This window comes from Ochlerotatus camptorhynchus, unplaced genomic scaffold (genome assembly GCF_037179485.1).
Source record: "Ochlerotatus camptorhynchus isolate MF236.1 unplaced genomic scaffold, CSIRO-AGI_Acam_v1.1 ptg000263l, whole genome shotgun sequence".
Lineage (NCBI taxonomy): Eukaryota > Metazoa > Arthropoda > Insecta > Diptera > Culicidae > Ochlerotatus > Ochlerotatus camptorhynchus.
In genome coordinates this window covers 152,055-173,739 of record NW_027040753.1, presented here as the reverse complement: position 1 = coordinate 173,739, position 21,685 = coordinate 152,055, and the positions used below count along the sequence as shown (strand labels likewise).

The 21,685-nt window shown below is 42.2% G+C and overlaps 1 protein-coding gene across 2 annotated transcripts; it reads right to left on the bottom strand.

The window, feature by feature from the left end:
* Positions 1 to 10,218: 10,218 nt before the first annotated feature.
* LOC135705246 (anillin-like) lies at positions 10,219 to 20,919 on the bottom strand. Of its 2 annotated transcripts, XM_065226857.1 has the most exons (9): positions 20,640 to 20,919; positions 20,242 to 20,571; positions 18,528 to 20,182; positions 12,818 to 12,962; positions 12,547 to 12,687; positions 11,770 to 12,334; positions 11,407 to 11,705; positions 10,697 to 11,322; positions 10,219 to 10,633 (listed from the first exon to the last, which is right to left on the bottom strand). In XM_065226857.1, the coding sequence occupies exons 1-9, from the start codon at positions 20,655 to 20,657 to the stop codon at positions 10,516 to 10,518; spliced, it is 3,897 nt and encodes a 1,298-aa protein (XP_065082929.1). In that variant the 5' UTR covers positions 20,658 to 20,919; the 3' UTR covers positions 10,219 to 10,515. The 2 variants fall into 2 exon arrangements, with proteins under 2 accessions (XP_065082929.1, XP_065082931.1); XM_065226859.1 differs by lacking the exon at positions 12,547 to 12,687 and having other exon boundaries at positions 10,220 to 10,633.
* Positions 20,920 to 21,685: the final 766 nt, after the last annotated feature.

Sequence of the window (21,685 nt, the reverse complement as noted above, 5' to 3'; positions counted from 1 at the left end):
TTCGAATGAAATTGTTAGAGCAGCTGGCAGCAAAAGATTGTAAACAAACCAATACTGCATATGTGTGCGTTCCATAGAGAAAAAGGCTGTAGAAAGAAGGTCGCTGCTTAGGTTGCCGAGAATACGTAAATTCCCTACTACAGTTACAAACGAAAATAACTAGGAAAGCATTGTCAAGTTACCAAAAATGTATAAGTCTTAAATTTTACACTTAGCTGTTGGGCGTCAAGAGCTTCCGGGCTGCAAAAAAGGCAGAGAATCTTCGGCGAACCATATTCCGTGTCAAGTGGGAATCGAACATCAACGCTACTCGGTTGAACACTAGCGCTCCCTAAGCTATAATTAGTTCAAAGAAGTGGAAGTCTCAGCATAAGACTGTTGCGTAGTGATCGAGGTTGAACATTAATGTTCACTTGTTGCAGAATCGCTTCGCAGTCGACTCTTCCTTGCAGAGTATCGGCGACGGTTGAGGCTCTGAAAACATCTCTTCGGATACGTAAGGGCTCGACATTGATCAATTGGCAGCGATTCTCGTAGCTTGGAAGACGAAATCTCCAAGGCAGCTTACGGAGCGCGAAGCGAAGAAAACGTCGTTGCACAGATTTAATTCGTTCGACCCCATTATTGTAGTTCAGGTTCCAGACTGCAGAGCAGTATTCCAACGTAGATCGTACGAGAGAGCAATAGAGCGATTCCAAGCAGTAAATGTCTGTGAAGTTCTTAGTAATCTTGAAGACAAAGCCAAGCGTTCTGGACGCTTTGTCGACGACATGAGTATGTCAGCTTTGAGTCTAGGAAAACGCCTAAGTCTTTCACGCAATGCACCCGTTCGATAGTCGTGTCTAGTAGTTTGTAGTTGAAAATAATCGGTTGTTTCTTGCGTGAGAAAGTAATAACTGTACACTTAGCTGGGTTGACCACCAGTCGGTTTAGACTACACCAGTCAGTCAAGATGTCAATCTGATTTTGGAGAGAACGGCAGTCGGCGAGAGAGCGGATGCGCAGAAAAACTATCAGATCGTCTGCAAACGATAATCGTGGCCCTGTGATAACATGGTGAACGTCGTCGAAGTAAAGGAGAAATACCAATGGTCCCAGATGGCTACCCTGAGGTATACCGGACTTTGCGTAGAAGCTTGCTGAGCGACAAGTACCCAAAGTTACTATCAATTGGCGCTCCGTGAGGTATGAACGAAACCATCTCAAAAGATTTCCACCGATCCCTAGCCTACCAAGCTTAGCGATCGCAATTTCGTGGTTCAGCTTATCGAAGGCTGCCGTAAGATCTGTGTAGATATCGTCCGTTTGGGTCCGAGCAATCAAACTGTCTGTGATGTAAGACGTTAGGCACAGCAGGTTCGTAGTTGTGGAACGCCCAGTTATGAATCCGTGTTGATCTGTACTTAGATATTGCTTGCAATGCGCATTTAGGGACTCTATGACAACCAATTCAAAAAGTTTTGATACAGCACTCAGCTACGTGATTCCCCGGTAGTTGTTTACGTCGCGTTTGCTTCCCTTTTTATGAACAGGAAACATATTCGCAGTCTTCCAGCAAGACGGAAAGATGCCGCTGGAATATGCGGCGCAGTGGATCTAAAAGACAAGTGATGTTCTTTTTAAGAATAATCGACGGAACACCATCGGGTCCAGCCTTAGCTGAAGTCTTAAGTTTAGATGCTGCTCTAGAAATCGTATCTGTAGTAGCTTCGACCATGCTGAGCGTTTGGTTGACCAAAGGAACATTGCTGGCCGCGGAAGTAATGATATTAGCGGAGAGTTGGTCGTCTTCAAACACACTAGCAAATTTGGCTCATAACAGGTTGCAAATGTCTTGTTGATTTTGCCAGCAGTTTCACCATTAAAAATCATGGAATAGGGTAAGCCGACTTCCCTGCGCTGCTCATTTACGAAGTTCCAGAAGGATTTCGGGTTTGATTTTAGCCGCCGTTGAATCCTTCTTTGATAGCGTTGAAAACAGAGACGACTTAACCGCTTATACTCGTGGTTGAGTCTGACATAGTAGCATTTCAGTGGCAGTGTGCGGAGTTTAAATCGTCTGAGAACAGCCTTCTTAGTTCTTTTCAATGAGCGAAGATCTTTCGTCATCCACGGGACGCGAGAGTCGATATGGATGTTCTTTTTGGAAACGTGTCTGTCAATGACATATGCCAAGACGTGAGAAAAGGTTTGTGCAGTAATGTTGACGTCTACAGGATCTAGAATATGCTCCCATTCTAGGTTAGACAGCACATGGACGATACTGCGATGCTCAGCTCTACGAAAGTCATATGACACAGCGTTTGGAGTGCTGGTGAAATCATTGACAATATTATTTTCGATCACGATAACTAAAGCAAGGTGATGATGCACTTCCTTGACTAAAGGCTCGGGTGCCGTGGAGAGGAAAGGAGCTGTATCACGAGCACTCACAAAGCAGAGATCCAGGGTGCGGTTGTTTTCATTCAACAGGCCATTGATTTGTGACAGAATTGCGGTACTATAACTGTCCAGGAGCTGGATGGTTCCTACGTGGAAAGATGAACGCTCGTAATCAGGACAAAAGAAACCACTATGGGTTGGACTCCATGCAATGTCCGGTAGGTTAAAATCGCCAAGAACAATAACTTCGTCGGAAGGGCCTGCTTTGTCTGAAGCGGCCAAGACGGATCGACAATGTGCGTCAATAAGCTCCTAGTCGCGGGTTCGATCTGGAGGAATGTACACTGCACAGAGAAGCAATTGACGATCATCAAGTTGTATAGCCACCCACACTTGTTCAACCCTGTTCCAGGAATCGTCCTCGATAACTTCTGCTTTCAGCTTGGAATTAACTGCGATAAGGACGCCTCCCCCAGTAGTTTTCCTACTATTATTCGTGTTTCGATCGCAGCGATATATTTCGTAGCCAGCACCAAAGACATAGTTCGAAATGGTTCGATAATTGAGCCATGTTTCGGTCAAAACTAAAATGTCGTAGCAGTGATCCATGACGGCCAGATGATAATCTTCGACGACGCCGTTCATACTGCCAACGTTCTGATAATAAATCGTTATGTCCAACCTCCGTCCAAATCATTTTCTCTTGGAAACACATCTAGTAGAAGAGTTTTCCAAAAGTGTGGTGAAAATTTGAGCCCAAAATATTAAAAAATTAAAAATGCCCACCCATGGTGAAAATAGGCCATTTTTTGACAATGTGGATACCTGCCGGTAATCAGTCTGTTTACTCTAGTTACTATAACAAAAACAAAATGTGTGTACACTTATAAGAATCTACATTTAAAAAACCTTCAAATTGACGTTCTAAGATCACGAATAGCTTATTTGGTTGTGGAGTAATCTCTTCTGAAAGTTGAAATTTTTGACGTTTGTTCATAATTCTAAAATAAGCGTTTTGGCCAAGTTTGGCTCAAATCGGTGACATCTACCACCCCTTTTTTTAAATTCTGTACCCACTTGAGCTGGAATGACCCATATTTGAATCGCCATTTTGATATTAGTCTAAATCCGAATGTCACTATCCGAACGCCATTACCTCGAATATAAATGTGGAAAAGACAGCACGTGAAGGGAGCATTTTTTAAAAGAAAACCGTTTGCCGTGAATTTCAAGAATTTTCCTAGACTCCAAGACAATTCTGATAAGAATTTCAAGACAATTTCAGGGTGAACTGTAAAGGAATCTTGAGGAGAAATCGAAGATTTCTCGATTTCAAGAGATTACAGAGGAATATACCGAGGGAATTTTAAAGAAAATTATGGTGTGAAATTTGAGAATACGACGATAGTTGTAGAGTGAACTTCAAGTTTTCTGAAGGGAAAATTTCTTGGCAAACCGTGGAAGTAACTGAAAACATTTTGGGATGATTCCAAGGAAGTTTGGCGACTTCAATCTACCGGCAATTTCTTGGCGATCATCTTACGGTCGATTCCTGTATCCGGACCACGACTGTTCTACATTTCACTCTGGAGCTTTAAGCCTTTCGGATCATCACAGTATCGCCACTCTGAAGCAAATCAACTACGTGGTTAATGAGAACAATCGTAGCTTAGACCTTTGCTTCGTCATCGCTCAGGATACTGCTCCGCATTTGTCTATGGCTGTTTCTCCGTTGATAAAGACTGTTCCACTCAATCCTCCTTTAGTTATTACAGTTGAAGGCAACCAAATTCCTGAGGTCATTCCATAACCCCCCTCCCCCTAGAGGTCTCCTACGATTTCCGAAATGCTGACCACGACAGTATCGGGGAACTTCTTTCGAATTTGGACTGGCACAGGATTCTCGTCCCTGCCGATGTCAATGCAGCTGCCCGAACGCTCTCGCATATTTTGGGCTAACGTCATTGAGCGACACGTTCCGAAAAAAGTTCCTAAACAAGGTAATCATCATCCTTGGCAAACAAGTGAACTCCGTATGTTAAAGTCTTCAATCATGCGTATCAACGAACCAGTCGCCAATGTTATCGGCGTTATCAACGAGATGTTCAACGGAAGCTTCGATCTCACCCGAAAACTTTTTGGAATTTTGTGAATGAGCAACGAAAGGAGTCTGGCCTTCCATCGACTATGGTACTGAACGGCGAAGAAGCTTCATCCCCTGTATTCTCAGATGATAACCTACCTGACGAGCACGTTTCTCTAGCAGCCAGTAATGTTCCAATGTCTGGTCAATATTTGGCAGCTATCAACATCGACCTCGCTATGATAACTAGGGCGGCTTCGCAACTGAAGTCTTCATTTAAGCCTGGACCTGACGGAGTTCGTTCCGTCTTTCTCAAGCAACACAGCACATCGATAGCCTGGTGGCTCTTCTCTGCCTTCTGTTCGAAATGTCCCTCTCCAGTGGGATGTTTCCTTCCTGCTGGAAATCAGCTGAGATGTTTCCAGTGCATAAGAAGGGATTCAAAATAAACATCGACAACTATCGCGGCATCACATCGTTGTGTGCCATATCTAAATGTTCGAGTTGGTTGTCGTTATGGAACCATCAGTCTCTCACTTCAAGCAGCACTTGAGAGAAGACCAGCATGGTTTCATGGCAGGGCGGTCGACTGCTTTCAACCTTCTGTGTAAACAGATGTCATCTACACTGACTTATCGGCCGCCTTCGACAAGTTGAACCATCCTATAGCGATCGCCAAACTAGATAGGTTCGGTATAAACGGCAGTCTCCTACGATGGTTCGCATCCTATCTATCTGATCGTCAGTTGGAAGTTACAATCGACGACTGCCGATCTCCTTCGTTCCCTGCCACTTCGGGTATTCCGCAAGGTAGCCACCTCGGCCCGTTGATATATCTTGTGTATTTCAACGACGTCAATTTCGTCCTCGACGGTCCACGACTGTCGTTCGCAGACGACATGAAAATCTATCTCCGAATCCGAGCCATCGCTGACTGCCACCTTCTCCAACTTCAACTCAACGCTTTTGCTAATTGGTGCCAACTGAGCCGCATGGTTGTAAATCCAACAAAATTTTCAGTAATCACGTTCTCACGGAAGAAACATCCAATTACATTCAGTTATATCCTAGAATGCGTTGACGTACATAGTGTGAATCACATTAAGGATCTGGGAGTCATCTTAGATTGTCAACTCACATACAGTTAGCATATCTCGTACGTGATCGACAAGGCATCCAGAACGCTCGGCTTCATTTCCAGGTTAGCTAAAAGTTTCACGGACATCTACTGTTTGAAGTCGCTTTACTGCTCCCTCGTCCGGTCGGTGTTAGAATACTGCTGCCCTGTATGGAATCCCAATGTACAAAGAGTAGAGTCTATTCAACGACGATTCATCTGGTTTGTCCTTCGACGATTGCCCTGGAGGGATCCTCATCGCCTTCCAAGCTATGAAAGTCGGTGCCAGTTAATTCACCTGGATCCTTTGTGGAGTCGAATAGATACGACAAGGGCCCTGTTTGTGGCAGACATTCTACAGGGCAGAATCGATTGTCCTTCTATTCTACAACAAATCGACGTTAACGTTCAACCACGAGCACTCCGCAACAACGCAATGCTGAGGATACCTTTTCGTCATACAAACTATAGTTCGTATGGTGCCATCAATGGGCTACAAAGGGTTTTCAATCGTGTTGCTTCCTTATTTGATTTTCACTTGGCACGCGAGATGCTGCCGTCAGAGATTCCGTGATATATTTTTAATCATTAGGAATTAAGTTGGACTTCACGGCCTTTGTAGCTTGTTACTTCTTGACTAAGCCCAGTCTGTTGATGTAGAAACAAATAAACAAGTAATTGATAAATTGCCAAAGATATCCTGAGACAAGTTCCAAATATAGTTAAGTTAATGCAATCACAATTTTCATGATCCCTTCTCTACACAGAAATGCAAGATCCAGAATTTAGAAAATAATAAAAATAAGATTCTGAGATTTCGATTGACAAAAATTTAAAAAGAACAGGGCTGGTAGCGATCAATGCTGTCAAAAATAGTGATTTTAGTGACCATGTTGAAGAAATAAGTGACCAAATAGTGACTTATAGTTGTAAAAAAGTGACCTAAGGGTAGAAAATTAGTCGTCCTGATGGCATACAATATATGTAAATATTTGATGTTTTAGACTTATTCAATTAGATTCTCATAAACACCTAAATATGTAAGATAGAAACCACTAAAGCGAAAGATTCAATAGAAAGTTTATGGCTTCTACTATCTGGAAAACCCCTTTTACTGAAAATACCTGGAAGGGAAGTGTCAGGGAATCTTATCATTATTCAAGAAATTTAATCATTTTCTTTCTAAGAATGCATTTTAAAATGATAAATAAAATAATATTCCTAGTTATTTTCATTCACACATTGAACTCTGGATTAATCTTCAGGTGAAGCCTAAGCCTAAGATAGTAAACTCCAAGCGAATGTTCATGAGAAATCTACGTTGAATATGGAATGGACTATTCTGAGGTCTTCAGAACTACTTGAAAGTTCCCAAAATATTCCTGAAGTTAATTAAATTGCCTTGAAGTTCTTTTGTAGTTTGAGAAACTAGCCTGATGCTCGCAATACTTCTCATCATTGTTTTAAACTTCTCTAAACTTTTTCGGACTTCCTAAGGTTTCCACAATTTTCCTTACGATAATGAATCTTCTCGAAAGTGTTAAAATTCACTTAATTTCTCGAAACTTTTTTTAAAATTTATATAATTTCCCTGCTCTGGAGATATCTGTTCTTTCTTGAATTTCGTTGTTGTTTAGAGCTTTATTAGCGAGATCAATATCTTTCTCGAAGTTCTCGAAACTTCTCTTAACTGTTTGCAATTCTCATGAACCGATGAACCGACATGCCACAGGAGCATTTCGTTTGTCCACAATTCGAATTGTCAAACGAGCGATTCGAACTTTCAAACGGGCGATCAGTTCTGTTAAACGAGGTGAGACGCAAACCAAGGCAACATAAATTGTACGTGGGTTCGTGTCCTTGCTCATGGTATGACGCGATCGGATGAGTAGATGTCGGTAGTGTTTAACGTATTTTAAATATGGCGTCTTGGGCACGAATTTGAAAGTAGCTTGTATGAGCTGTCACGTCGGTTCGTCGGTGGTACTACTATGAATTTTGTTGAACTGTTCTAAAAATGCTTAAGCTTGCGTGAACTTCTGGACTTATGTGAAAAACTCAACAATTTTCTTAACATCTCCAAAGTTATCTGAAAATCTGGGAGCTTCTTGAAATTTCCCGCTAATTTAGTGAAACTAATGGAACTGAACTCCTCTGAAATTCCGATTTGTTTTTGGAGCTTTACTAAACTAATTTGAGATGCTCCCGAAATGTCCATAAAAGTTCCTGAAGTTCTCGGATATTTTCTTAAGTTCCATAGACTTTTATGAAGTTCTGGAAATGTTTCTGAAGATCTCTGTACTTCTTTGAGTTCTCTGAAGTTTTCGAAGTTATTCTGAAATTTCAGCAACTTTTTTAAGCTTCCGCAGCGAAATAATTAACATACTTCAATTCTTCGCAAGGTTTGTCTGAAGTTAAATTTATCGAAACTAATTCATAACTTTTTCAATAGTCTAGAGTTTCCTGATGTTTTTAAAACTGCCCAAAATATTTCTCGATTTCCTTAAACGACCATTTACTGATTGAAGTTCTACAATTTTTCTTACGTTTTATAAAGTTTATAAAAGCTTACGGAACTTTGCTTTAAATCACTAATTTTTCCTGAATTCTTAGACATCCCAGAAGTTTTCTATGCTTATTTTAATTATTTTAATCAAATGTTCCGGTAAATTTTCTGATATATATACTTATAATTCCCTGATGCTTCTAAAGTTTTCGAAATATCCCATAAATCTAAGGAACTCCTTGTAAGTCGCTGCAAATTTCCTTAAGTTAATGTGATTTTTCTTATGTTATCTGATCGTTCTCGAAGTACTCGGAACTTCACTGAATATAATGAAACAATCTAAAAATATCTAAATTTCTTAGACGTTCTCTGAAATTTCCTAAAAATATCGGTGGTTGCTAAAAGTTCTCATTTTTTTTTATTGATGGAACTTCGTTGATGTTCTCTTATCAACTTAGCTACATTTTCACATTTTTTTAATTTCTTGAAATTTCCATGATATAAATTGAAATTGAAATACTCTCACAATTTCCGGATGTTCATATAATTTTTATTGCGTTCCAGAAATTTTCTCTGAGCAAACCGAAATTTCTGGAAATTCCGGTTTCTGCAATTTGCTTGAAATTTTTTTGAACTGCCCTTTAATTCGTTGATTTGTCTTGATGTTCTCGGAGCTTCCCTAAAACTCTCAACTTTACTGAAGATCTCGGTTCTGCTTTAAAATAAATAGAATTCTCGTAAACACCTTTAAACTTCCATGGAATTCTCTGGATTCCTGTGAAGTTATTCAGAAATATTTCTGAAGTTTTCATAAATTTTCTGAAGGACTCTGTACTAAATCTTTCGGAACATCTTATGGGTTCTTGATTTTATTTCAGCACATCATGGAACTATTCTGAATTTGTCTAAACTCACGCATATAGATTTTTAAACCAATTCAATAGTCTGGGCTAAAGTTTAGGGGACTTCCCCTTAAGATCTCTGGAATTCCTTAAAGATCTCTAGATCTAACATTTTTTAGATCAATAAAACTTCATTGAAGATTCCACATTTTTGTTAGTACGAAACGTCACTACATTAAAAATGTTGTGATCTTAGACTTACTAAAATGAATTAAGTGTTCAAAAGAGTGTTGTCTGTCAAAGTCATAGGAAAAGTCATTCCAATCGAGCAGAAGACCTGTCAAATGGATAAGATGTCACCTTTTTTATAAAATCAGGCTCTTTAAAGTGTTCAACTTCAACATTTAATGGATTTGATAGTAGAGCTGTTTATTTACAGTCATGTCTTAAAAGCATTTGCGTTAAAAACATATTTTTAAAGCATTTCATAAATAGCATTCTTATTATAAACCTGGAAATTATCCGCCAAAGTTATGGAAAAACCTGGAAAACTCAGGGAACTTTATTTAGCCAAATGAGTGGACACCCTGTAGATAGAGAAGAACGATTAAACGTAAAAAAAAACTCTATACAAGGTCGTCAACTTCGAATTGTTCAAAAAATAGAATAAAATGTAGGCCTATTCAGAAGAATGATCAATCTTGAAATAAAGTCACGTTTAAAAAAGTTTAAAATAGTGACAAGAAAAAGTGACTTTAGTGACTTGGCCTTAAAAAAGAGACTTTTTAGTGACTGACTTGAAAAAAGTGACCAAGTCACTAAAAAGTGACTCGCTACCAGCCCTGAAAGAATGAGATCTCAAACCTGGATAAATTTTCTTGATTGCATAACATGAAAAGTTGTCTAGGATCTAAAACTAACAGAAATATTTAAAATGCTGGACATTGAACGACAACAAACTTTGGCGAAGTCAATTTTGAGACTTAGAACTTTTTTTAATTCTCACTGGAATCATTTACAAAAATTGTCGTGATCTTTAACTTTTTCAAAACTCTGGGGCATTGCTGTTTTCTTAAGATCTCCGTTAATTTCCGGTACTTCCGGTTCAGTTGAATTGAAATTGATTACTTCCTTAATGTGATATTAGAACGGAACCGGTTGACGCCTTCCACCAAATATCTATTTCTTTTGTTCTATTTAAAAAAAAATGCGTTTTTAATGAGTACAATACAAAATACATATATTCAAGTTTAAATAGAACCGTAAACAAAAAGAAATTACGAACAAATAATAAACTGCTTGGTTCGAATGTAAATTGTTTCGAAAATAGGGGGCTAAATATTTATATGTCAGTGAATGTTTACGTAATATGAATTTGTTATTATTATTTGGTCCAATCACACTCGGTCAAAACGCGTTCCTTTAAGTTCCATTTCGCATACTATCTAATAAGTAGTATAAAGAATATGTTATCGCTTCGAAAAATATATATGAATGCATGGCATGGCATGGCATGTGAAACTGCTTGTTGTAATACTTATTTACTGAACTGTACAAAACTCACGTAACTCTGAGCATACCTTCATCAACAACTTGTGGTCCGATTGTTAGAGTGTCCCCATGCTTTCAGAAGAGCTAAGGTTTTGTTCAAATGCGCACACCATTCCTCTCGTTCTTCCTTCGTATCTGCTGACAACAAGTGCCTGTAGGAGAATATAATCGTGTTGTCAATAATCGCTCCAATAGGAAAGAAATGTTGCACTTACCGCTGAATTGTAGTATTTCCCTGCCTGACCAAAACCAATGAATCGACGTCATCAGGTTGTGCCGCCCTTCGGAACTCTAACAGTAGGGTATTCAATCGAGCGCACACATCTCGTGGTGCAACTGATACTTTTTGAGTGCAGCAATTCTGCAAATCGATACTCCCGATCGGAGCTTTACGCTTCTCATCATCCGGATATTTCCAGTAGCTGAGCACATGACCATACAAGCGACACCAGCGCCTATGCCAAGCGCCAAATCCGGACACATCCTCGAACATGGTGAGGAAACCTCGATGGTCAACGGTGACCGTCAGTTCACAGTTTACTTTCATGTGCACGGTTCCCTCAAGTGGGCTTACACCGGAAACGGGATTCAAGGTCCAGTTGGTTCGTTGAATTTCTCGGAGGGAGAAAATTATGAAACCATACTGGACGAGCGCGGGAGTGCGAACCGCATGGGGACCGGCTGGTGACTGAACCGGTGGCATTATCAATCGTGAGTTGGATTTTACGCCCTTTGGCGTATGGAGCTTGCTGGATCCTTTCTTGTTCATTGCGATGTGATATTTAATCTCGTGCGGGAGGACTTCCCTCTGGGCGGTCATGCCGTAGATTTCCATTGTTATCTGTTTCGAAGCGGGATAGTAAACATTCAATGATAAGTAAATAGACCTGCATATGTAGATACTTTTATAACAATAATTACGAACCTTGAAATCAGCATAGACATTCGCTAGCTGTAGCACATCGGGGAATCGAACCGATAACAATCCGGGTAAGGTAGGAACGGATTGGGTAGCCAACACGGTATCATTGTACTTGAGGAGACAAACCAGATGGTGACCACTGATGGTATCGGAGGCAAGTTTCCTAATGTAGTCCTGCTTCAGTGGAAGTGTAATGTCCTTAACCGTGAGCCGGCCCTTTTCCGTCGGTGCACCCGGTAGTCTAATGCAACCTTCTACGCGAAGACGCTGAACCTCATCGAGGATCGCTTGCCGGCGATGGGCTGACAAATTAGGAATTTATGTTAAATTTATTTCGTTCGTTAATAACAGAAAATCGGCACTTACTTGCTACCAACAGGTGACGTTCGCCCTCGACGGATTCCGTTGAGCCAGAAAACTCTATTGTGGCCGCGCACAGATTCAACGCTTGGCTAGTCTGGGAAATAATTGTCTGCTGTTTGCACACTTCATCCAGGAGCTTTTTGATCTTTTCCTGGACAAGATATTCATTTTCACTGTCAGTCGCAGTGGCACATGAATTGCCATCATCCGAGTCCTCTGTGGTAGAATCTACGCTTGGTCGAGTGTGCACTGGCGTACGAAGGGTCTTCTTAACCGGTGTTGGATTATTTGAATTTTGCTGACGTCGATAGAAGCTGACTGTGTGCACCAGTGTGACCATATTGTTGTCATCTGATGGATTAATCTTGAGCTCGGATTTCACGGGACTGCTGAAGCCCTCGTCAACTGTGCGTTGTTGTTGCTGCTGCTGCTGTTGCTTTTGAGTAGGAGGAGATGGTTTTTGCGAATCCTTTTTCTCCTCAGTTTCTTCCTCATTGATAGTCTGCCATTGATTTTGACGTGGATTTTTCTGATATGAGAAACTATTGGAAGAGATTGACGATTTTTTCTGAAAGGAAACAGGAAAATTTGAATATGGTTCGACCAATATAAAATGCAATTGGTTTAGTATTCTCGCAGTTAAATAGGTTAGTTTCCACAATGATTAATGATCGTGAGTTTACACTTAAAACTCGGATGATAGTTTCACACAGTCATGCGCCCAAAGCGAAAGTATGCAGACATATAAGAAGAAAAAATCCTATCATCAGTGATCCTTACTGGTGTATCGAATTCTCCCTCATCGTCCTCGTCAAGTGCTTCCTCCAGATACTGATCCATGTCGTCTAGCACGCCGGAAAGTTCACTGTTCGAGCTGTTCTGGCTGTATCCGGACTGCCGCTTTACGTTGCCAGGATGTACCTATAAAAATTTTAATCGATTGTGGGGGGTGCACAAGTTAAAATCAATCCTACGTGCTCCAAAAACTACCAAATCCAACTGAACTCAAAGAAGTACACACTATTTGAATGAATATCTCTTATGTACATACCCTTCTGTCCTGGCTCTGTCGTCTTCCACCGTGACTAGCGTGACGGTCCTGCAGCTTCACTGCCTGCATGATTTCCCGCCCGAGACTTACGTCGCAGATGTTCTTGGCGTCGGAATCAGACTCTTCTTCGTCCGAGTACATGTAACTGTAAATGTACGAAATAGGTGATCAGGGGATTGCAATGGATATGAATTGCGGTGCCACCTAACATTAGTCAAAGTTGATATGGAAATTAGATAACTATTTTTTTCGTTTAACATTCAACGGAGTAAATATTGTAATTCGTTGTCGGAAACCTCCGGCGAACGTTGCCTCCCTCAGGCGACATGCGTAACTAAAGTGCCTTTCTATCCGCATAGTGAAAAATAAAATCCGCCTAGCGAATTTGTTTTCTATCCGGGTTGGAACCAGTGCGAACCTCATCGTGAGGCTGGTTTTAAAAACATTGACAGAGCCAATCTTGATACCCGATCCAGGTTGGTGTGGTATCTATCCTACTTCGAACAATTTATATTTAGTGTGTAATACATGAAACGATGCGCAAAGAAGCTGAAAATCCACGCGGGATAAATCGGTACTACACCTTCCAACCACAAGGACGAACAAGCGTAAAAGAGAATCTCTCGGTGATGTTGACGATTTCGAAGGGTTCTCTTTTTTAACTTTATTTTTGAGATTTTTAGCCGTAGGCTAGTTCATCTCGTCCATGAAAGGTGGACCGAAACCGAAAATTGGTTCCTGGCTCGATCGTCCATCTACACTACATATTAAACACAACATTAAAATCTGAATAAGATAGAGCTCCGGGGAACCGGGAAGGGCCCACACCAGGCAGAGATGTCCCAACAGCCGAAAGGAATTAAAAAAGACTAAACTTTAAAATACAATGCAGCATCCTTTAAAAAGCGCAGTACTGCTGCCAGTGTGGAGGGATCTTCACCCAGCATGCTACGGTTTCTTATGACTTCCGTAAAGCTGACCACCGTAGCATCATAGATGTATTGTCTAGCATGGTATGGGAGAACATCCTTGATCCAGATGACGTTGAGGCTGCAGCGCAAACCTTTTCACATGTCTTGACATATGTCATTGATAGACACGTCCCGAAAAGAACTCACCACAAAGTGTCTCACCCTCCCTGGCAGACGAGAGAGCTACGTAGGTTGAAGTCAATCAAGAGAGCAGCATTGAGAAGATTTACGAAGTATCGCACGCTTCCTCTGAAACTACATTATGTGAGGCTAAATCACATGTACCAGCGAGTCAGTCGTGAATGCTTTTCAAGTTTCCAACGAGGCATCCAGCGCAAACTTAAGCTACACCCGAAATCCTTTTGGAACTACGTGAACGAGCAACGTAGGGAATCCGGCTTCCCATCGTCTATGGAATTCAACGGAGAAGTTGCTGCCACCGTTCAGGATATATGCCACCTTTTTCCGAAAAGTTTGCCAGTGTATTCACTAATGAGATACTAACTGACGACCATATTAACCTGGCTGCCAGAACGTTCCAGTAAATGATCAAACGCTGGATGCAATTGATGTTAATGCAGACCTGATGGAGTTCCATCTGTATTTTTGAAGAAACATATTGCTAGCTGTTAATTCCGCTTCTTCGCCTGTTCCGAATGTCTCGCTCCAGTGGCATATTTCCATCTTGCTGGAAATTTGCGCACATGTTTCCCGTCCACAAAAAAGGAAGGAAACGAGCTGTGGATAACTATCGAGGAATTACATCGTTAAGTGCCGTTTCGAAGCTATTCGAGCTAGTGATTATGGAACCGTTGCTGTCCCATTGCTGATCAACATGGGTTTACTGTCGGCCGCTTTACAACCACCAATCTGCTGTCTCTCATCGTATATAACCGAAAGCATGTCGGATCGGGTTCAAACGGACGTTATTAATTCAAACATATCCGCAGCATTCGACAAGTTGAACCATGCTATTGCGATTGCTAAACTCGGCAGGCTCGGTGTATGCGATAATCAAGCTGAACATTGCATTATGTCCTAAGTAACATTGACAGATTCTCTTCGTCGACTTTCTCTTTGTATTCCCACGGCTATGTAAAAACATTCCCAGGAATTTTCAGCACACATAACGATAAATGATACTTTTATCTAGCATCTAATACGACAAATGCAACAAGAAACGAAATTGTGCTCAAGTTATTAACGAAATAGAAAGTCGACGAAGAGAATCGATCAATGTTACTTAGGACCTAATGCAATGTTCAGCTTGTAATCTTCTGAGTTGATTTCGATCATATCTTACCGGTCGGCAACTAAAGGTTGCCATAGGAGATTGCAGATCAGCCACATCAAGTATACCTCAGGGAAGCCACATGGGACCGTTAATTTTTACTGTATTTCAACGACGTGCATCTGGTCATCGAAGCTCCTCGGTTGTCATATGCAGATGACCTCAAAATCTTCCTAAGAATCTGCTCCATTGTTGACTGTCACTTTCTTCAACGTCAACTGAATGTATTTGCTAGTTGGTGCAGGTTAAACAGAATGGTAGTGAACCCAGCCAAATGCTCCGCTATTACGTTCTCACGAAAACAACAACCGATAATATTTAGCTATGACCTGCTTGGCTCGACAATCGATCGCGTGAATCAGGTGAAAGACTTGGGTGTGATCTTGGATTCGCAGCATTCATTCAAGCAACACATTGCATACGTTGTTGATAAGGCGTCAGGAACTTTAGGGTTCATTTTTAGGATAGCTAAAAACATCACTGATATCTACAGTCTAAAATCTCTCTATTTTTCGCTTGTTCAATCGACGCTTGAGTATTGTTCAGCGGTTTGGAACCCAAACTACAACAACGGTGCCGAGAGAATTGAATCTGTTCAACGTCGCTTTCTTCGTTTTGCGTTGCGTAGATTGCCTTGGAATGATCCGTTTCGATTACCCAGTTACGAAAGCCGTTGTCAACTTATCGACCTAGAACTTCTCCGGACTCCTAACCGTGGCCGATATCCTGCAAGGAAGGACAGATTGCGAGGCTATCCTGAGGCAAATTAACCTGATTGTTCAACCCCGACCGCTTCGTAATAACCTTATGCTAAGACTGCCTCTACGTCGCACAAATTATGGAGCGTACGGTGCGATTTGCGGACTGCAGAGAACATTCAACAGAGTTGCATATGTTTTCGACTTTCATCGCTTCGTCGAAAGTTTTCTTCTGTTTTTGGCCGGCAGGAGTAACTGACTATAAGATAATATATTATATTTTATATTTTATATAAATATACAATATTTTATAGGTTCTGATACTGGGGGCATACACATAGAATGTGCTCGATTGAGGCTGGAGTTCTACAACCAACGCAAGTCCTGTGGAACGGCGTTCCACCGAAATTGTGCGAGATCTTGGTGTGACCGGTCCTCAAACGCGACGCTATCTTCTGATCCCGCTGGTTCAACTGTTCTGTCCATTTCCTCGTCATCCCTTGGATCCGTCTGATGAAGAGAGAGCGGTTTTGGGCCCACTCTGCGTCCCAAGCTTCCCGTAATTTGCTCACGATCCAGCGCTTGACATCGTGTAACGGTACTTCGTTGGTATAGCGAGGGGCAGATGGTCCTGCTCCAGCCAGTAAGTCAGTTTTAGGCTTGCCTGGTATTCCGCAGTGCCCCGGAACCCAGCAGAATACCGTGTTTGGTGGCGCGGACTTCATGGTCGCCTTTACCCAGGGATGAGTCGGGGCCTCGGATGTCAGGACTTGTATGACGCTGTGCAAATCCGCGAGGACCAGGATCGGTCGGTCGGATAGCGTTGTAGCAGCGGTGAAGATGGCAGCAGCGTCAGCAGAGAAGACAGAACATTGCGGCGGTAAGATGCAGCTGGTTGGTGTGATGTTTCCTGCTAGACCGATACCGACCTCGGCCCGAGAGCGAGATCCGTCCGTGTATCGGTGAGTGTGCGTGGGATATTTTTCTCCTAACATTTCAGAAATGGTGTTTGCCAGTATTTGTCTCCATGCCAGTGGACCCTGGCCACTGGGGGGAGATCTTCGTTGGCAGCCATGTGGAGGAGTCTGTTCCCCTCGTCGAGGAGGAAGATCCCTTGATTTCTGGATGACTTCGAGATGAAAGCAGCGGTTTTGGTTGCGATAGCTGCGGTTATACGGAAGCGGAAAGGCAGGATGTCTGCGTCTATGCATGCAGCGTGCAGCGTCAGCGGGCGTGGATGGCAGCAGGCCAGAGATAATCCGGACGTAGGTGTTGTACACTGGTGCTAACGTAGCTAAAAGCTAATCCGTTGCGATGCAGGTCATCTCCAACCCGTATAGAAGGCAACTGTCGATAACTGCACTTGCCACGTGAAAACGGATGCTGCGGTTGTTCGATCTATTCTGTCCGGAAATGGTCCGGATGAGACTCAATAGGCTGCGGCAATTTTTCTTGACTGCACTGAAATGCTTCGAAGGGTTCTCGGACGTTCCGAAATCAGATGACAGAACCGAGAGGAAGAAGATCAAGTTACGTCGGGAGTTACGAGCAAGAAGTCCTATCAACACACGATCGAGAACTACACACCTTAGCTAGGCAGGAATCTGCTGGAGCTGATATCAACTGGGTTGATTTCGAATGTTTTTTAAGTAAAAGTATTAAATTATTGAAATTATCATGCTTTTGTACTTTCAAGTTAGAAATTCTCAAGAAGGGAGACTTGTGGTATCCATCCTACTACGAACAATGTATGTTTAATGTGTAATAGGGTTAACTACCCCATTTCCGGCCTATTAAGCACAACCCGCACTTAGTCTTTCTTAATCTAGCTCAGTTTAGCACCAAACGGAATGTTATTATTACTGATGACTTTCAAATTTATTTACCTTTCCGTACGTACTGTAAGATTTGATAAAGAGAAACTAATTGTTGAGATATTGTCAAAAGTCTAAAACTGCTTCTTGAAGCCAAACTCGGCCTAACGCATTGAAACGCCTATGAATTCACTTCGGCCTATCGGATGAAGATAAAAATTGATTCGGTCGGAGCGCTTCTTTTGTTTTTGGGAATAATGGGTGCAAACCTTCATATCACGCGTTCTCATTGACTTCGTTCGGTAGAAAATTAACTAAAGTATCGTACCAAACGCATAATTGACTTGTTAACTCTGAAATCATGGATTTATTTGAAGTTTTCTGCCCGTTAGGCCCAAAATGGGCGATTAGGCCGAAGTAGTTCTCTACCCTACCTGAAACGATGCGAAAAGAGACTGAAAACCCAATCGGTAATAAAGACCAGATTAGTCGAACTTGAGCCGTTGACAAAGACGGAGACAAACATAGCGTTGATTTATTATATGAAGAAATATCTCCAATTAATTCCAAGTCCTTTTAAGCTTAGTCAGCTTGAACAGAATTATCATATACGACAGTTGGAACAGAGGTTGGAATTTCCGTTTTCATTTTCAAGCACAGAAGGGGGTCGTATTAGGGCCAGGTTTCCAGTGGAAAAACCACTGGTCATACTGCACCAGGGTAGAAATATAGATATGACATCACATGGGTCAAATGAATCCTGCATTAGCACTCCGAATACGGTGGGTAAAAAATTTTACACCGCGTCATATCTACTATTTGATGTACTGAATATCAAAATGCAAAAAATTGAAAATTGGCCATAGCGACCTATACGTCACATTGTTGTCACACGGCGGTGGCTTCCCCCCAAAAAATAGATAAACCCCTTCATACCTATCGCCATCCTCATCCACCGGATGCTCCTCTTCGTCTTCGTACTCTTGCTGCTCTTCGCCGTAGCAGTCCTGATAGTGACTATCGTTCCGTTCAGCTTCCTCCCCCATTGCCAGGGTAGCCGTCACGTAACCCTCCCCATCTTCCGACTCAGTCGTCGTCGCGTTTTCTATATCACTCAACGTTGGATATAAGCGGCCATCCTTCGGAGCCACCACCCGGATTCTCTTGACATCATCCAACGCGCACCGTACCTCTGGACTGACGTGCTCTTCGCCGCTGCGTCTCTTGTTGCCGGCCGAATCCCGTTGCGATGGTTTCTTCGCACTCAGGGTCAGATAACCCTCTGGAGGCATTGGCGGAGCACATGGAATTGGCTTCTGCTCGGCGGCATCCGTGGGTTTCGTAAAGCGGTTGAGCAGCATTGACATTTCTTGTTGACGTTGACGTCGGGTTTCTTCCGCGATTTGGGACTCCGAAATGGTACTGTTGTTGGACATCAGTGCCGCAAGGGTGTTTTTGATGGCCATACCAGTGGCGTTAGATTCAGTGGTTGGCGGTTTGTTGTAAGCGTCGATTTTTTGCTTTTGATACACGGTTGAATCTTTAGGGATGATGCCAAATCCTGCGCCCTGAATCGGTAAACACGAAGACGAAGGTTTGGGAGCACAGGAGTTGTCACCAGTTATCTGTCGAATTGAGGGAGAGGTTCCGAAGGCAGCGATCGGAACTAAGGCTTGACCTTTATTCTTCTCGAAGATAGCCAAGCGTTCCTTGAGAGACATTTCCGCGGGATCTTTTTGATTCCTAAGAATTGATTGGCGTGATTTAGAGCTTTCAAAAATTGCTGCCCTCCCCGATACGAGTCCTTTGCTGATTTCAGGCTTCTTCGCCGGGAGTTTTGTCAGTTCCTTCGGGACGACTTGACGTTCTCTGGAATCCGCCCCAGGCACTTCAGGAGCTCTATATTTCTTTATAGGAACCAGAGCCTTCTCATTTGACTCAGTTTCTTGTTTTTCCTGCTTTGATCGCTCTCTGTATTCGTACACCAACTTCGAGGTAGTCGATTCTCGTCTTTGAAATCCTTGTAACTCCAAAGCATCCATAACCTTCTGGTCCCACTTTAAAGTTTTTGTACCAGCTTTCCCACCATCTGTTTCTGACCCTTTTGCAGGACTTAGGATCGATTTAGGGGCAATAGGAGCCGGATACTTTTTAGGAGTTGTTCCAACCAATTTGGGAAAGTTCTCTTTCCGTTTAGGGCTTCTCTCCTGTACAGGACTCTTCTGTCTAACTGGACTCTTTTCCTTCTTGGACGTGTGGACTGTTTCTCTATGATGTCGAATGTCCGGGTGGGAAGTATCATCTTCCCAGTTGTTAATGGTATCCGCAAGCATTGCTAACTTTGCCAGTTTCTGTTTCGGTCGGGAGTTTTCTTTGCCCACAGGATATTCTTCATGGAATTTACCCTCGGTGCGATGCACCGGAGAAGACAGGTCCTGCGATTCCGAGTACAACGTTCCCATTCGTTGAAGTTGATTTCGGGAGGAGTCCCGAATCAAACTCTTAACATCAGCTTCCCTTGATTTGTCCTCCACCTTCCGGGTAATTTTTCCGTTTGAATCTATTTCACATTCCGCCACTTCCACCTCCACCTGTTAAAATCGATTTTCTTTTTATCAAAATCGCTAATTCAACGCAATTGAATACGCACCTGAACATTAGAGGCAGTAGTTATATTAATTTCCACTGCTACATCCACATCCTTTCCGGATCCGGAACTTGACTTCCGTTGTGTCTCTACTCTTGTAACATTGGGAGTCTCCTTTGGACGACTAGGACTACGGTCTGTTGCGGTTGAATTCTTTTTCGGTGTTTTAGTGTATGTTCCTGCGCCAGCAGTAGCCTTCTTACCCGGTGACTTCGGAACCACCGAAGAGGACGATGTACTCGGGATGTCGTAGTTGAGCTGCGACAACGGAAACTTGGATGTGTTTGTAATGCCCAACGCAGCGGCGCGTTTCTCAGCCCTCTCCAATATATTCTAATGAATAAAAAAAAAACTTTTTCATATTAGAATCTGAAAAAGAAGTCCAAAACCGTCATTTTTACCTGTGTAAACGGGTCCATTGTACCCCAAAGATTTGCAAATCAATGCAGTCAGACGGCAACGGTCGCTTTTCTACCTACAACCAAAAACGTAAAAATACCGCCTATCCCACAGTTTTTATAAGCACCTGCCCGGATTTCACATTCACTGCAGTCGGGATCGATTAATGATCGTTTTGTTTAGACGAAAAATAACTAAATTTCCAATAAAATCACTAATAAACAGCGCCCACAAAGCAAACTACGATCGTGAACCACCAACGGACTCTTTCGATTTGGCTGCCTGTTTGTAACAAAATTTAAAAACTTTTAGGAGAGAACGAAACGCAGCATATACATCAGCGTAAGCAAGAAAAAGATGCAGTAGTTCGTCCCATGAGTGTGCGACGGATTGTTTGAGAGTGTGAGTGCCATGGTCGTAGATTTTCTTTTTGCAATAGAGATGCGAGGCGATATTCGTAAATTCAAGGGGTCCAAAAACATGAAGGTGGAGAATAGTACACGGTAAAGCCAGGTACGCAGCTGAAAAGTAATGACAATCTGACGAGTGCACGGATGGATTTGAGTTCACTCACTCGACAAAAAGTGACACAACGGCGGGGCCCTGTTTACTAAAAATGAACACATATATGTTCATTTTTAGTAAACAGGGCCCCGCTGTTGTGTCACTTTTTGTCGAGTGAGTGAACTCAAATCCATCCGTGCACTCGTCAATAGGACACGGAATGCAAAAGAAATTACTTTTCCTCAGCATTTCTTGACCCAGTACGCAGTTCAAAAGAAATCGGTAAAGGAAAGATCGATTACATTAGTATCGTGATCGACATGAAGGTGGCGCATTCTGAATGCAATTTCACTTTCCTTACGGAATAATGGTCTGATCAATTATTCCGTTAGGTAATGTTGGCGTTTATTGCAAAACTGATGTTTTGGATGCATTTAAACAACATAAACACTAATAAGTGTTGATTTTACAATTTGACGACATCTCGCTATAATCTCAAAATTTAGCAGACTATAGCTGTCAAATTTTCTTTTGGGAAAAATCC